The 15,815-nt window shown below is 34.0% G+C and overlaps 3 protein-coding genes and 1 pseudogene across 6 annotated transcripts; 2 read left to right on the forward strand and 2 right to left on the reverse strand.

Annotated features, from left to right (window-relative positions):
* Positions 1-298: 298 nt before the first annotated feature.
* On the reverse strand, positions 299-3,844 carry LOC132703372 (uncharacterized). Of its 2 annotated transcripts, none has more exons than XM_060672594.1 (6): positions 3,732-3,844; positions 3,497-3,676; positions 3,250-3,422; positions 1,280-1,681; positions 955-1,106; positions 299-479 (listed from the first exon to the last, which is right to left on the reverse strand). In XM_060672594.1, exons 1-6 carry the CDS (start codon positions 3,735-3,737, stop codon positions 376-378), a joined length of 1,017 nt encoding a protein of 338 aa, XP_060528577.1. In that variant the 5' UTR covers positions 3,738-3,844; the 3' UTR covers positions 299-375. The 2 variants fall into 2 exon arrangements, with proteins under 2 accessions (XP_060528577.1, XP_060528576.1); XM_060672593.1 differs by having other exon boundaries at positions 3,736-3,793.
* A 900-nt stretch (positions 3,845-4,744) lies between these two features.
* LOC132703459 (venom serine carboxypeptidase-like) lies at positions 4,745-14,637 on the forward strand. Of its 3 annotated transcripts, XM_060672726.1 has the most exons (3): positions 4,745-4,901; positions 4,965-5,189; positions 13,318-14,637. In XM_060672726.1, exon 3 carries the CDS (start codon positions 13,353-13,355, stop codon positions 14,508-14,510), a length of 1,158 nt encoding a protein of 385 aa, XP_060528709.1. In that variant the 5' UTR covers positions 4,745-4,901; positions 4,965-5,189; positions 13,318-13,352; the 3' UTR covers positions 14,511-14,637. The 3 variants fall into 3 exon arrangements, with proteins under 3 accessions (XP_060528709.1, XP_060528707.1, XP_060528708.1); XM_060672724.1 differs by lacking the exons at positions 4,745-4,901; positions 4,965-5,189 and having other exon boundaries at positions 12,971-13,611; positions 13,660-14,637; XM_060672725.1 differs by lacking the exons at positions 4,745-4,901; positions 4,965-5,189 and having other exon boundaries at positions 12,971-13,611; positions 13,690-14,637.
* LOC132703461 (venom serine carboxypeptidase-like) lies at positions 5,503-12,777 on the forward strand (annotated as a pseudogene).
* Positions 14,638-14,766: 129 nt separating the features above from the next.
* LOC132703460 (NADH dehydrogenase [ubiquinone] 1 alpha subcomplex subunit 6) lies at positions 14,767-15,571 on the reverse strand. Its single transcript, XM_060672727.1, has 3 exons — positions 15,289-15,571; positions 15,111-15,226; positions 14,767-14,945 (listed from the first exon to the last, which is right to left on the reverse strand). The coding sequence occupies exons 1-3, from the start codon at positions 15,413-15,415 to the stop codon at positions 14,817-14,819; spliced, it is 372 nt and encodes a 123-aa protein (XP_060528710.1). The 5' UTR covers positions 15,416-15,571; the 3' UTR covers positions 14,767-14,816.
* Between the last annotated feature and the right edge of the window lie 244 nt (positions 15,572-15,815).

Raw genomic sequence — 15,815 nt, forward strand, 5'->3', positions numbered from 1 at the left:
CCGGGATTTTACCGCACGGGTTTGGGATCAATCGGGTGTTTTCGGAGATATTTCCCACGCTTTCAATTTTGACGTTTGTCAATTTAGACAGTCATGTCAGTGAATGTATTCGTGTTTTGCGAAAATGTACGCAAAAACTAAAGGTCGTAGAAAAAGTATAGTAAACTTTGCCGTTTACCGCAGTTGTTGCATAATGTACTATTAATTAATTAAAGATACGGAAATTAAGGAATATTTAACATGGTGAATATACCCAATTCATTGTCATGCTAAAAATTAGCTTAAATAAACTAAGAACTTTAATGTTTGACTTTAATGTTAATGATTTTAACGAAAATGTACTTATCACATAATAGTAATACAACCAGATTTTTTTTACATTTCCAACAATTTTCCATCTTTATAAACTATCTTGTTTATCTTGTGTTTTTTCAGTTTTACTCCACGCTTAAATGCTTCGTGCAGGATCTTCAGACAATCTAAAATTAAAAATAAACATTTGTTTTTCGAGATAGTATCCAAATAACCTCTCTAATCAGGACATCAGAAATTTTTCAACAATTTTAGTTGTTCATTTTGAACTTAAAGATTTTTGGAAGAAAGAAACCAGGCGATTTGGATTTTTTATTAGCTTTGTAAGTTCGAACTTTGGAGCCAAATTTATTTTGCACCATTTTTTCATCCACAATTACAATATATTTGAAAAATACTTTTTATAAAACTTCTGAATTCCTCCTGCGTCGGTTTTTGTTGACCCAAACTAGCTAACGTTTCGCTAATCATCCTGTTGGCTTCTTCAGAGCTTGACTGAAACTGGATGATTGGCGAAACGGTAGCTAGCTCGAATCAACAAAAACCGACGCAGGAGGAATCCAGAAGTTTTATAAAAGGCATTCCAGTAGCCCGTGGACGTTTCTTTGAAAAATAATTAATAATCTTTGTTACATATATTACCTTCCAATTCCGTTTGATTTTCCTTAGGCACAAGTTTGACAACTAATTTTTTTAGTAACATGTATATCTTTAATGGAGTAAATCCTGGAAATTGTGACGCATAGTAATTCCAATCCACTGTTTTCCAATCTGCTTCTCGATTAGTATACATCCTAAAAAAGTAAATCAGTCAAACTGTAGAAGAGTTAAATATCACCTCTAGAGTCATTATATATGCAACATTATTTTAATAGCCCTGGCAACTCCTGTTCTCCGAGTTGAAAAGTCACAGGACCTTGAAGTTAGGTTAAGCTATTAAACATAATATATCATAGGAATCTCTTACTTGGTAACAATTTCAACTTTAATCTGATTCAAGTTGCAAAAATCATCTTTAATAAACAACATGGGGTATATTTTGCCTTGCCATAGAGTTTGAAGTATCTTCATGGGTGTATTGTCTAGTTTTTCTGATAAAGTTTTCCACTCTATGCTGGTCAAAGTTCTCTGTTTAAGTTCTTCTGTATATTGACATTGAGTAACCATCAACAAGTTTTTAATAAACTTTTCTATATGGTCATTCCGCCACACACCCCTTGGTTTGTATTCATGCTTCAAGTAAAGTACCCTCTGTTCAACGGAAGTTCTAGTCCGTTTCAAATCCTGCGCGATCTTCTGAATGTGGTGTTTAACATGACGGTATTTAATTAGTGCCGAAAGGATGTACTTATCCTCATCTGGTGTGAACCTACAACAACTTAAACTTAAAAAAATATATTGGGTGTCATGAACCACTATAACACTTTTGGGGACACAGTATCTATTCTCGGTACCTCATTCGGATAAAACGACAGTCTAACGGAGATAAGGGTGTCTGTACTGATCAAGCAAACGCAATATGTCACCTTAAAGTGGGTTTTATCCCTTTCAGTGCATAGGGTCCAAGTTCCTATTGCTTAGCTTAGATTTTTTTGGAGGTGGTGGGATTTTAACTGATTTGGTGAATGGAGTTGAAAGTTTTCGAAATAAGTGCATGGTTTCTCTTTTTGTGAAACAGATAACACTAATTGGTTGGTCATTCCTTTAATTAGATCTGATCCGTACCTTTCTTAATTACTTATTACTTCTTAAAATGTCCTAAATACTTAAATATACACTTAACTACACAATAGCAATACCTGGGCATCCTTGCCAAGTACTTTATATACAAAATTAATTTATTTACTGAAACATTTAAACCAACAGCCATAAGGTTTATAAGTAACTAATCTGATATTACAAAGCAAACAATCTTAGCTTGTTAATTAGATGGTCCATCCCCTAGTTGCTTTCTGTTAGTTAATAATGAAATATAAAATTATTAATAATTTTATCTCCTTTGGACTGCCTTCAACTACTATATATCATCTTGCTGGATATATGGATAAATGGACACGCGGAATAAGATGTCAGCTTTGTTAACCAGGATCACAAGCCAATGCAGATGTTAGATTTTAGCATTGACATAATGTGTGTAGATGAAATTTCTAATTTATAGAGACCCAATTATTTGGTTAAAGAAGCCACACAATATTTGTCACCACCTAGTCATTAATGAAAAACACACAAGCCAACCTTAGCTTCTTTTATTTTCTGCAATGAATGGTTTTCATGTTGGCTTTTTGAATTTGTATATTAACTCTATGAAATATTTATTGTAAAATGGACTTACATTGACTCTGACATATTAAAATATGTGAATTTTAAGCTGAAATACTGAATTCCTGATGGTAAATTGGATAAGGTTAAAAAGTGGAAATAATTTTAATCTCTCATTCCATAGAGCAAAATATTTTATATTTGGTATATTTCAGAAATTTGTAATAAATGTTCTTTGTTCAATTAAAACTGTATTTTACTATTTTGCTATCCTACTATTTACAAAACTTCTGGATTCCTCCTGCGTCAGTTGCTGTTGAGTTCAAACTTCAGTTAAACTCCGAAAAAGCCAACAGGATTGGCAAAACCTTAACAACTTCAACTCAAAAACAACCGATGCAGTGCTGCTATTACAAAAGCCTGTGGAAGTTAATTTTGCTATGCTAAATGCTGAATCTTGTAGATATACCTACATAGTGTCACATACCAAGCCAACCATACCAAAACACTTAAATACTTGTATAACTTATCAACTTGTGATAAAATATATAACATTAATGGATTATATATACCTAGTTTACAAAAATATATAAGAATATATTTCATCAAGCAGAGTAGATGACAGGTAGAATAGGTTGGAAAAAATCCATGTGATTTAATTAATTAATGAAGTTTTACCTGCCTGAGTGTTGTTTATTAAAAAGTCTCTTGAACCTTTGGTAAACACTATATAATGTTCTATCAGGCAAGTTTTGTGCGAGATGCTGTAGGAATTTTATTCTGTTACCTTTGCTTAATACTTTGGAGTCTAAATTGAAAAAGTGTGATGGCTCGTCCCTTAAATTATGCTCCTAAAACAAACCAATTCTTGATTTTTATAAGTAAATTATTATAGTTACACCAACTTTAACCTAATTAATTTTACCTTTATAAAATCGGTCCAGTTTCTTTTGATTTGATTATCTTCGCATTTGCTAAATTTACCAGTTTTAACGGTCAAATTGCATTCCGATATTGTCCTTCTATCCTTTGGAATGAGCTTCGCACATCTAGTAACAATTTCGTGTAGAAGAGGCACGGCAAAGTTGACAGATACTGATGTGCACTACAATTTGAATTGTTTTATGAATTTGTTTTTTTTTTTAGATACATTTCTTTACTTGCATTTCTTTCCAGCATTTTATGGCGTAAGTACCAAAACAAAAAAATATTTTAGTTCTAGGTTAGAAATTAAAAATTTCTTCCTTTTTCAAGTTTTAAATACATATAGGATAAGCAAGATTACTATGGGGAGGGATTCTGTGGTGGAGCATTGCAAGCGGCGGTTTAACCTCCGTTCGCTCCCGACAGAATCCCTTGTATTCGTGCCCAAAAGTTTGATATTGGTTTCCACTGTGTGGATTTAGTGTTTTGAGTATTCAGTGTATGTTTAAAAGTGATAATCGTCCTCGGCCCTGTCGTTTTTCCCTGTTCACACCGGTATGGAGACCGGATGGGCCCGGATGGTCCGCGGCCGATTTTTTTTTGGTATCGGTCAAAATCGTTTTTTGCTAGCTGAGCAAATTTTGGTTATATTTTTTCTTCGTACGTGTTGGTCATTGATCAAAAGCGAAAATGCTCGACGGAAGTCGGTAATGGGTAGTAGTCTAGCCTAACAGTTTGTAAAGAGCAAAGGAGAGAGAGGGAGAGAGAGAGAGAGATTACTATGGGCGATTTTGTCGGTGCACTGCATATGGCGGTTTAACCTCTGTTCGCTCTCGACAGAATCTGTAGTAATCGTAGTTAAATTTATGAAATCGGAAGTAATCGTCGTCGGCACCGCTGTTTTTTATCGTCCACGCCGGTATAGAGGCCGGATGGGCCCGGTCGGTCCGCAGGGGTGCGGGGAGGCCGTTTTTTGTCATCAGTTCAAGGTTTTTGAATAACGTTTAATTGTTCTTTCCGTTCCTATCGGAGGGTAATGGATCCGTCCAGTCTCTTTTAATAAAGGCACCCTCCAGCTCTATAAAGAAACTACCAACTATTGTTATAAATAGCCGAGTGATCCTAGTAGTCTTGACCCAGAGAAGTAAATAGAGGGGATTACTGTGGTTCATAGCCCATTGTCAACAACTAGGATTGATTTTTTTTACTTTACATCATCTACACGCTTCCCAAGGATTGCTATACGACCCCTTTTTGCCTACTGGTAATAACGTTACTGTGACAAACATAAACACTCCAAATCTCCACACAACTATTTTTCCATGATGATAATATTGTTCGGTAATAAAAATTTACATTTCAAGCAAAATTTATTGTACTCGCAACCAAAATAACTGTAACAAAAGGTCAAAGTCTTTAATCTACCAACGTGAAGGGAGATCTACCTGAATTTCGTTCTATATTTGCAGGCGAGATATGAACGTGAACGGTAAGACAATGGAATCATATAGAAGCTATTTATCTCGACCGGCTTTTGCGAGGGCGCCTATTGATGCCATCTCGTCCACTCGAAACGTTATGAGTTTCTTGTATGCAATAAATGTCTACAAATTTTAAATCAAACTAATTAATAGCATAAGCAATTGCCTATCTGCTTACGCTTGTAGAGGACGTTACTAAAAAATAAGTAATATGTAAGTATCATGAAATTCTGGTTTTTAAAATGCTGAGTTCTGTTTTAAATCGGCTTTTATTTTAAACCTACTATGTGCAAAAATTTGCAATTGTAGTAATAAGTAGCTCCTCTAAGTTGATTAGAATCATTAGGTCCAGTTTCATTCCCGGTGGGTTTCGTTACCAATGTGATTGCAAATGCAATGGTTTTAAAACTACCAAGAACGAAGTTTTGTATAGCAAAAAAGAACCAACAGCAAAAAGACGCAGCAAGAACGTTAAAAAATGGCAAGTACCATGTGAATAATTTTTTTTTTAAATTTCCATCATGTCCGCGCCTACTACACCAAAACGTAAAAAAAAAATTAAAAACCCGTTTTTGTGGTTTAAACAACGTAGAATCATATAAATTATAGGATACATTTGATGATGATTTCGCCGAAACTAAACGGCGTACTCAAAATATCTCAATTATTGTTAATGGCATACCAAAAAATAGTCGAAACAAGTCAAACTGTCTATTTTTACTTCGATATATCGCGGGCGTGTTGAACGTACCAACGATCGTAAAGATTATGATTTTGAAAAGCAAACCCGTTGTCACCCTTGTGGCCCTCGTAGGCATTTTTGCTTTGTCGGTGCTTCGCCACCTTAATAATAAACACGTGGTGCGGGGATGATTAGTTCGTGTGTATGAATATTTATGAGCCACCCTGGGAACTACGTAGGTACGTCCAACAGTAATGATATAATAAATCACATTATAAAAGCCTTTCAAATAAACAATATTAATTGTTGAATAATAGTAATACTTTATATTACAATATTATACATATTTTATATAATAAATATAACTGCTAACACAATGCTATATTATAGAGCTCAAAAAGTGGTAACGAGAAAGTCACCTTTATATATTTATATCTCTTTAAATAACATAAAAAAAAGAAAAGCGCCTTTTCGAAAGTAACAGGATTTTTTTTAGTTTTCTCGACAGCACGCTATCAACATTTCATCCTTATATAAGTCCATCGGCAAAAACAAATCAGATATTTTTACAATTTCTAGCATTTGTCGCATTAGATTAGAAAATACCTAATTATACACCGATCTAGAGTGCGGGAAGCGTCACTTTACCACGTGAGTTTCTTTTCCCGCGGATCCAAGGCCCTTTGTCAATTCTGACGGTCATGTCAGTAAATGTGTTGTTTGCCAAAAATGTACCCAAAAAGTAAGGGTCGTAGAAAAAGTATAGTATGCAACACGTTTGGTAAACCTTTTTAGTCACTCCGTTATTAAAAAGTTGCTCCGCTCGTGCCAAATAAACTCGTGACCCAAATGCCGTTCACCACACTTGTTGCATAATATACTATTTCCAATACAATAAAATTCACGATGGTTCCAATAAGACAAAAATTTATTAATTTTTGTAATGTAGTTAAATAGACTTTACTTCTGAAATTTAAATTTAATGATAGATATATTACATATATTCCACTGAAATAAAACGTATCATGGTGGTACTGTTTAAATATATTCTAATATTACACAGTAATCGTTGAATGTACAGATTTGCATAAAACTGCTACAACACCCTTGTTTCTATTTTTTTCTGTTGTGGGCTGCTAGGAAAGAATTCGTGTTATAGTAGACTGGGTTCGTGCGAAGCAGAAAATATTTTGGTTAGTTTGTGAATGCCAGTGCCACAGAAGAGGCCTTGTCTTAAAGAAAAAATTACCAGCAAACTTTACAATGCAGTAAAACTCTCGAAGTAATCATTTCACTATTTTAAACTTAATACAGCAACAAAATGGCTGTCTATTACATATTATGGCATTGTTTTTACGCGATTTTGTAAGTACTGCCTTATTACCTTACTTTACATTTTTACATTATCTTCATGTCTACTTCGCTCTCCTTTCTTTAGAACCCACAGCGCAAATATACTTCACGCTTATTGGCAGGTTATATACCAAACATGATGCAGTTTAGTATCTTCCAAAAGTACTGAATCATGACATAAAAGTGGATAAAAAGCCCATTCGTCTTAATAAATATTATTTAGTATTTTTTTTATTTTGTGAATCAATCGGATGTGTTCGGAGATATTACCCACGGCTTGAATTTTGACGTTTGTGAATTCTGATGGTTCTCAGATGTCAGTCAGTGAATGAATGTATCAGTTTTACATTGCAAAAATATTCGAAAGTTGTCCAACAATGGGAACGATGGAAACAAAAGCACCTAAGAAGATGGTTATTTATGTTTACCTGAATCTAAGCATTTTGGTCTGTCATAAATCTGTTATATTAAGATTATTATTAATAAACACATTAAAGGAAACAAATATTTAACGGTAAAAGTAATATTAAATTAAGTAATATACTCAACCAGTTTGATAAACTTCACTTTAGTCACGAAATTGATTTGACGAGAACGGAACGACAATGAGTGACGTCGGATATGATAATTAGAACTGACAACCGTCAAAATATCATTAGTGTTTAAAACCGAATATATTCGTCGCGCTTAAACCCGTGACTAAAGTACCGAAAAAGCTCGAATTTGTTCCCAACAGTATTCAATGCAGCTGACGTTTTAAAATGACACTTTGCGCACTCTTGATCAGTGTGTAATTGGGTATTTTAAGGGACAGGGAGAAGATTTTTTTTAAGCATAGTGTACATAATGTTTAACGTTTCAAACGTGCGACTATAAAACGTTATCAAAAATGGAAAATTTTGTATCGTGCAGTAGACGGCTTTTTCGACATCAAAATTAAACGTGTCTTTGTTCGTAACGTTTAACGTGAAAACACGCAACATTTTAAAGTTTATTATATGTAAAATATAAAGGAAACACTAAATGGCGTTTCTAATTGAAATTAGCGTGAGTGTTTTGGGTAAGTACTTGGTGTTTGATTTAATAGTCTGGTCGGTTTATATAAAATAGAAGGCTAACGAGTTATTCTAATCTAGTTATTTCAAGACAGACTGAACAGTTGACAAAATGCAATATCTAACAATATGTGTAGTAATTTGGGCCGGGATCGCAAGTGAAGGTGCATCGATTGAAAATGAAACTCTAAACCTGGCGGCCCCTCTAATTTTGACTCCTCTGATTGAAGGAAATCAAACGGATCAGGCACGAACCGCCGCGAAAGTTAACGTCAGCGATTTTCCGGATATAGAAAGTTACGCGGGTTACTTAACGGTGGATAAGGACCACGATTCCAACTTATTCTTCTGGTTTTTCCCAGCTGAAAACGACTACGAACACGCACCGCTGATTTTGTGGTTGCAGGGCGGTCCGGGGGCTTCTAGTTTACTCGGACTCTTTGTCATAAATGGTCCTGTTCAAATAGAGACGAAGAGTAGCGTGAAACCGCGACCTACATCTTGGACCAAGAACCATTCCGTATTGTATGTAGACAATCCTGTCGGCACTGGATACAGCTACACCAGAGACGGGTATGCTCAAAATGAAACCAAAGTCGGTGAAGATCTGCACGAAGCTTTGCTGCAATTTTTGCAACTGTTACATTGATTCATACGGTTTGGACAGCGTACACGAATACGAAGAGAGGATCGTCGATTATATCGCGAAAGGCGAATTCGTGAAAGCATTCGAGCAATTTGACTTGCTGATAAACGGCGATAGAACCACTGTTCCGACCCTATATAAAAATCTCACAGGTTTCGATGGTTATTTCAATTTGCTGCACCCTATAGAACCCGCCATTGCCAATATACAGCTTTTCTCATCTTACGTGCAACAAGACTACGTAAAATCCGCGATTCACGTTGGAAACAATACTTTCAACGCTATTGCGCTGGACATTGAATTGCAGTTGCTGGAAGATTTTATGCAGAGCGTAGCTCCGTGGATCTCAGAACTCCTCGACAACTATAGAGTGCTAATTTACAACGGACAATTGGATATTATTGTACCGTATCCGGCTACGGAAAATGTCATTAAAAATTTGTCATTTAGTGCTGCCGAGGAATATTCACTTGCGGATAGAAATCAGTGGTTCGTGGACGGCGATTTGGCAGGTTACGTGAAAGAAGCCGGCAACTTGACAGAAGTATTAGTATTGAGCGCTGGACATATGGTGCCGGTTGACCAGCCTATTCGGGCACTAGAACTCATTTCCAAGTTTACCAGAAACCAACCACTTATTACTTAATATTTATTATTCCAAGTAACTTGATAATATCTGGAATTAAACCAATTGTTATCACATTTAACCTTTTCGTTTTAATGCGTTTTATTTACGTCGTATTTCATTAAATTCTTTTCAAATCCTCAATTTTTATTTTTTTTGTTTGGTTGTATTTCATGGTAAATAATAGAAACTATAACTGAAACAAATAGAAACCCATTTTCAACGAATTGTTTCATTCAAAAATGACTTTAAAGATTGTATAATGTAAAATAGGTATACTCTCCAAAAAATTGCATCGATTCACAATGTCAGCGCTATATTTATGTAGGTTTAATTGGTATGTTTTACCTGGTAGCCCGATTATTATGGGATGACACAGAATCTTTAAAAAAATAGATATCAAAAAATTTAGGGTATCAAAATAGTGTGTTAAAGTAGTATACAAGGTGATTCACAAATATGTGGGAAACCAAATTTCTATATTTTGAAATTCGGATTTATGGCCACTTTTTCGTAAAAATCCCATGTGTTTATTAATACCCCATATTGTTGACGCCGTTTTCGATAACTGTAATTTTATTATGCCAACAATTTTGTAAAGTGGTCATTCATCCTATACTTGCCTTGGAGTTAGTTCTATTCATTTATACAGGGTGAGTCAAAATGAACAGTATTAATTTTCGTGAAAAAATCAAATGGAACACTCTGTAAATTATACTTCCATTGACGCTCTTTCAATTTTAGTATGCAGGTATACAGGTATAAGGTATACACATTTTTAAGAACACACTGAAAATTTTCAAATCGTGCCAAAATATCACTAAAGACTGAGAACAACATAAATATTACCTGAACGTGAAACGTCTAAAAAGACGAATTAAGTATAATTTTTTCAGATAATAGCATTCGTTGCATGTTAATATAAACTGTAATGCGGAAATAATTTATTAAATCCTAGATTTAAACAAAAATAAAATTATTAAGCTGCGTAACTTTGGAATATCAATTTAAAAAGTATTTTAAGTTAAGGATAATAATAATAATACAATATTAATATTGGTAGTAGTTCCAGAAAAAACACTTAAAAACTAAGACCAAAACCGCAAAACGAAAAGGAACTGTTTAATTAAGTTTCACTTTATTTATTGCTCGATCCACCGACATCGATACACGCTCCAACACGGTCTTTAAACGATTGGGCAGTACTCGCTAGCATTTCATGACTAACACTTTGAAAGTCTTCTCTTACCCTCTGTTTCATGTCCTCTTTTGTTATGGGGGCAGCTTTGTACACCTGGCCCTTAACATGTCCCCACAGACAATAGTCCATCTTTGTTCGATCAGGGGACCTAAGTGGTCAACTAATTGGACCACCTCTTACTATCCACCGTTGAGGAAATAAATTATTTGGTATGCAGTAGCTCCATCATCAAGGAACCACATTCTCTGCCTCACTTCGTTTGTAATAGTTCTCCAACATATTTTGCAACATCTTTTAAAAAAAGTCTAAGTAAACTTTCGCATTTACTGTATTTTCAAAAAAATGAGGCTCCACAACGTTATTTCCTATTATACTTAGATTTGAATGGTCAACTTACATTTGCACTAAAAAATGTGATCAGAAAACATTATCTATAGTTAAATAATATTTTGAGCTTTAAGAAAGGCAGAATTTCTCAATTAATGAAAAAAAAAAACATTTTTTTCACAAAATTAAAAAATTACCTATTTATTTTTATTTGTCAAATTTGACAAATTTTGCGGAATGTTGTTGGTAAAAACGTGCATACCTCAAAAAATACTAAGTTTAGTAGAATGCTTTATAAAATTGAAAGAGGATTAATAGGACTAATTAATGGGTGTTCGATTTGATTTTTTTGAGGAAAATTAATATTTCCCATTTTATGTATAAACGATTCGCAGCAACTTCAAGGTAAATATAAGATAAATGACTGTACTATTTTATAAAATTGTCATAATAAAATTATAGCTGTTTTTTAACAAAAAATAGCCATATAAGGGAGTATCATTCAGTACCAAAGCCTAGAACTAATTTTGAAGTGTAGTGAACAAAAAAAGTTTAATGTTCTGGATTGTTTTCAAACAGAACTACTTTTTTACTAAAAGACTCTTCCAGCAAAGCTGTAAATTCAGGATTAATTTAATTTTTTTTAAAGTATCCTGATGATTTGGAAGAAACTTTAATGAATGAATATTCATTTGCATTATCACACACTATTAAATGATGTATCGATGAGATAAAAAACAGTGTTGAAACAAAGTCTGGAAGACACAATTTCTACGTGTATTTTTTCATGTATTGCAATGTGTCTACTGTTTCTCCCGAATTTGTGCATAAACTGGATGTAGATAAAATGTGCATAATATGTTGAAATCATGAAAGTAGATGATTATGAAAAGTGTAAATATGTATTGGATGTGAATTATGACAAGATTCACATTGATTGGTTTCTCCGTGAAAGGGTAAGATTTACCATTACAATTAAGATAGGCAAGGCAGGTTACGTGGCTTCTCTTTTTAAAGGTCATTGTGATACCTGCCTCTATGACTAAATTAAAATTTTAAAATTTTGTCAATTATTTTTTGAGACATGGCTAAGAAAGTTTACAAAAAACAATTTTTTCTTATAACTTTCAAAACATTTTAGAATTTTCTTACCACTTTCATTGTGAAAGGAGATGTACCTCCTTAATTTTAAAGTGGATCGAGCTATAAGCTTTTTTAGATACTTGACACAGATAAGTTCGGTGCGACAAAAGATTTTTTAAAGGACCATCTTCTTCAATGTAGTAATAGAGACTTTGGTCAATGGCTTTTCAAACATTTTCCAACATGGCTGGGGTTAATCTTCTGCATTCATCCCCAATTATTTCACACAGCTCTTGGAAATACCTTGGTCTACTTTATTTTTTATGTTATGTAACGAACGCCTTGATTTCTTCCGGGTTCAATACGACCTAAGACAGTCACTGCTGTAGCCTTGTCTCTTATTTCAGTGGCTCCAAATTTTTGAATTAGCCTACCAATGTAGCAGCATCTAACATCCGATCCGGTTTTTAGTCAGCACTTATTCAAATATTTCCATTTCTCCCGCTTGTCGTTTGGAAATTATGAATCTTTCTCATGCACCCACATGCGTACTAAATACATTTTTGTATAAAGTTTAGCCATTTAACTAAACCTATCAAAAACCAATTTTGCATTTTTTACACCAATTTTTATCTGATAAAAATACATGCAGAAATGCGTGTAGGGATTGTATCGTGTCTACCCGGTTTCAATGACCTTATTTATTATATCTTGGGGAACCTCAAGACCCTAATTATATTTATAAACAATATGCTCTTTTCTTTCCTTTCTTCCAACATAAGTAAGGCATGGTCCGACGAATGACTACAAGGAATTTTGATTTTGAATTTGATATATTTCTTCCGTTCTGGATTTGAAATGAGTGCCCAAACAAGAAGGAAGTCGATAGAATCTGCGCCATTTTCAAAGGCGAAATTAACGCACTGCGTATCACGCCCAAGGCACATAAGATTTACCAATCCTTTATCTGTGGAAATAGATGAATTAAAAATCTCAGTATAAACTGCCTAAATTAGATAAATTTTATTCTGTCGTAGAGATAACCTTTGCAGCCCGGGACATTTATTTTTAATTCCGTTATGAAATACTCTGATAATACTCAATAAAATAAAGTCAGTAGTGTTTACTGTATTTCGCACAATTGATATTATGGCCTATTTGAATATTTGCATTGTTTTTGCTAGTTTGGGTATTATTGCAAGTGCATCTTTTCCAAACGTATATCCAAGAATTAAAAATGAAAAATTGAATGGAGATCCGGGAGTACCCCTCTTTTTAACACCTCTTATTGAACAGAATAAAATAAAAGACGCTCAAGATGCTGCACAAGTGCATTTCAACGGTTTTAAAAACATAAAAAGTTTTGCAGGTTACCTGACGGTGGATAAGGGGTTTGATTCAAATATGTTCTTTTGGTTCTTTCCTTCCCAGACGGACTATACCAACGCGCCGGTTCTTTTATGGTTGCAAGGTGGACCAGGAGCATCTAGTTTAATTGGCCTTTTTGCAGAACATGGCCCATTTATAGTCAAGCCGAAACATGGTTTAAAACTAAGACCTTATGCTTGGACTAAAACCCATTCTGTTTTATATATTGACAACCCTGTGGGCACAGGTTACAGTTTTACAAACAAAGGAAATGCACAAAATGAAACCAAAGTGGGTAATGATTTGTATGCGGCTCTGCTGCAGTTTTTCACTTTGTTTCCAGAATTACAGAAAAATAATTTCTTTGTGGCAGGTGAGTCCTATGCAGGGAAATATGTACCTGCAATTGCATATACCATACACCAAAATAATCCATCTGCCAAAATTAAAATAAATCTGCAAGGATTAAGTATTGGTAATGGTTTGTGTGATCCAGAACATCAACTCAAATATGGGGACTATTTGTATCAAATTGGTCTCATTGATTTGAACACCCAACAATTAGTGAAAAATTTTGAGCAACAAGGAATTAAATATATTCAGAACAAAGATTTTGCCAAAGCTTTTGAGGTATTTGACTCATTGCTTAATGGTGATATGAACAACCACTCTTCAGTGTTTAAAAATTCTACTGGTTTCGACAACTACTTCAATTTTCTATACCCTATAGATCCCAATGACGCCGAGATAAAGCTCCTAGGTGCTTATGTGCAAAGGAATGATATAAGAGCTGCTATTCATGTTGGGAATACTACTTTTAATGGAATTGCACAAGATGTTGAAACCAATTTATTGACAGATGTGATGCAAAGTGTAGCTCCCTGGATATCTGATCTTTTAGAAAGCTACCGTGTGTTAATCTATAATGGCCAATTGGATATTATTGTTGCGTATCCACTAACAGTAAATTTTCTACAAAATTTAAAGTTTAGTGGTGCTGATCAATATAAAACTGCAAAGAGATTAAAATGGTTTGTTGCTGGTGAAATTGCAGGTTATGTGAAACAGGCGGGCAATTTAACAGAGATCTTAGTGAGAGATGCCGGACACATGGTTCCAGCTGATCAACCTCAATGGGCATTTGATATGATATCAAGGTTTACTAGAAACAAACCATTCCAAAAAAGTCAATAGAAAAACCATGATATTAAATTTTCATTTAAATTGAAATGTAATTTGCTCTCTATTTACTCTTATAAAATGACCAAAATATATTTTTTAAGTAATTCTGGTCTCCTTTCATACTCATGTGAAATCTTGTCCTCTGAACACTTGTTAAGCAGGCAGCTATTAATTTAATGTTTTGATGTCAAAAACATCCAAGTTAGGCTCAAATCTTTATTAGTTTGAAATTTCGGGGGGTATGTAATTATAAAATAAGTCTAAGAGCTGTAACTAGAAGTTTTTAATTACCACTATACATACACAGAAAAATGTTTTTTAATCTTTACCAGAAAGAAATTTTGATAAAAAATCTTTGGGTTTGGGTTCCACTGTATCCTTGAAGTAAGACATAACATGGCCCTTTTGTTTCCAGACGTTTACTGTTTCCTTTAGTTCCATTTGTCCCTAGAAATACCTCCATTTAGCACAGAATTGTATTTGTCCAACAAATTTTGATAGTGTTTCAAATGTGTGTCATTATTTTTAAGGCTCCAACTTTGACAAGGCTGAGAAATTTTTTCAAACACAGAATAAATATTAATTAAGTATTGAAATTTCAATTATTCTTACCTTGATAACCAACATATCCACAAGACGTACATCTTTAATTTGACCATATTTATTAAACTCTTCTCTTAATTTCTCCCTGCACTGCTCAATGGATTTAGGAATATCATATGTTTGTACTGCAAGATATTAAGTATATTACATAAAACCAGTGAGGTTAAAATTAGGATTTTGTTCAAACCTATGTAAGGAATCTGACGATACCACGCTTTGTACAAATTAAGTACCCTTTGACGTCCTTCTTCATTATTCAATGATAAAATTGGTTTTACTTGTTTAACAGTTGATCTCAAAGCCTGTTGTGACATCCCCTTACTTTTTATTCAATTCTAACTTAAGTAAATATTTAATTTATTCTTCTCGTAGGTGCAGAGATAATTCAATTCAATTCAATTATGCGTTTCACAAAAAACTGTTGGGCACGACTACTACGATCATTCGCCCATTGCCGACTTCAATCGAGGATTTTCGGATCTTCTCCAGGAAGGAGACTAAATTTTGAAGTTCTAAATGTCGAGGATTTTCGGATCTTCTCTATGCAGAGATAATTCTTCTTTCTTCTACTTATATGAATCTACCATAATGTCAAAATGTCGAAAACTTTCCAATGCCGGTTAAAACTACTAGGATCATTCGCTCATCGTCAACAACCATTTAATATTATTTCAATCAAATCGCTATGTTCATAAAAAAGTTCTAATTCTCTTG

Source organism: Cylas formicarius, unplaced genomic scaffold (genome assembly GCF_029955315.1).
Source record: "Cylas formicarius isolate icCylForm1 unplaced genomic scaffold, icCylForm1.1 PGA_scaffold_6__28_contigs__length_40554024, whole genome shotgun sequence".
Taxonomy (NCBI): domain Eukaryota; kingdom Metazoa; phylum Arthropoda; class Insecta; order Coleoptera; family Brentidae; genus Cylas; species Cylas formicarius.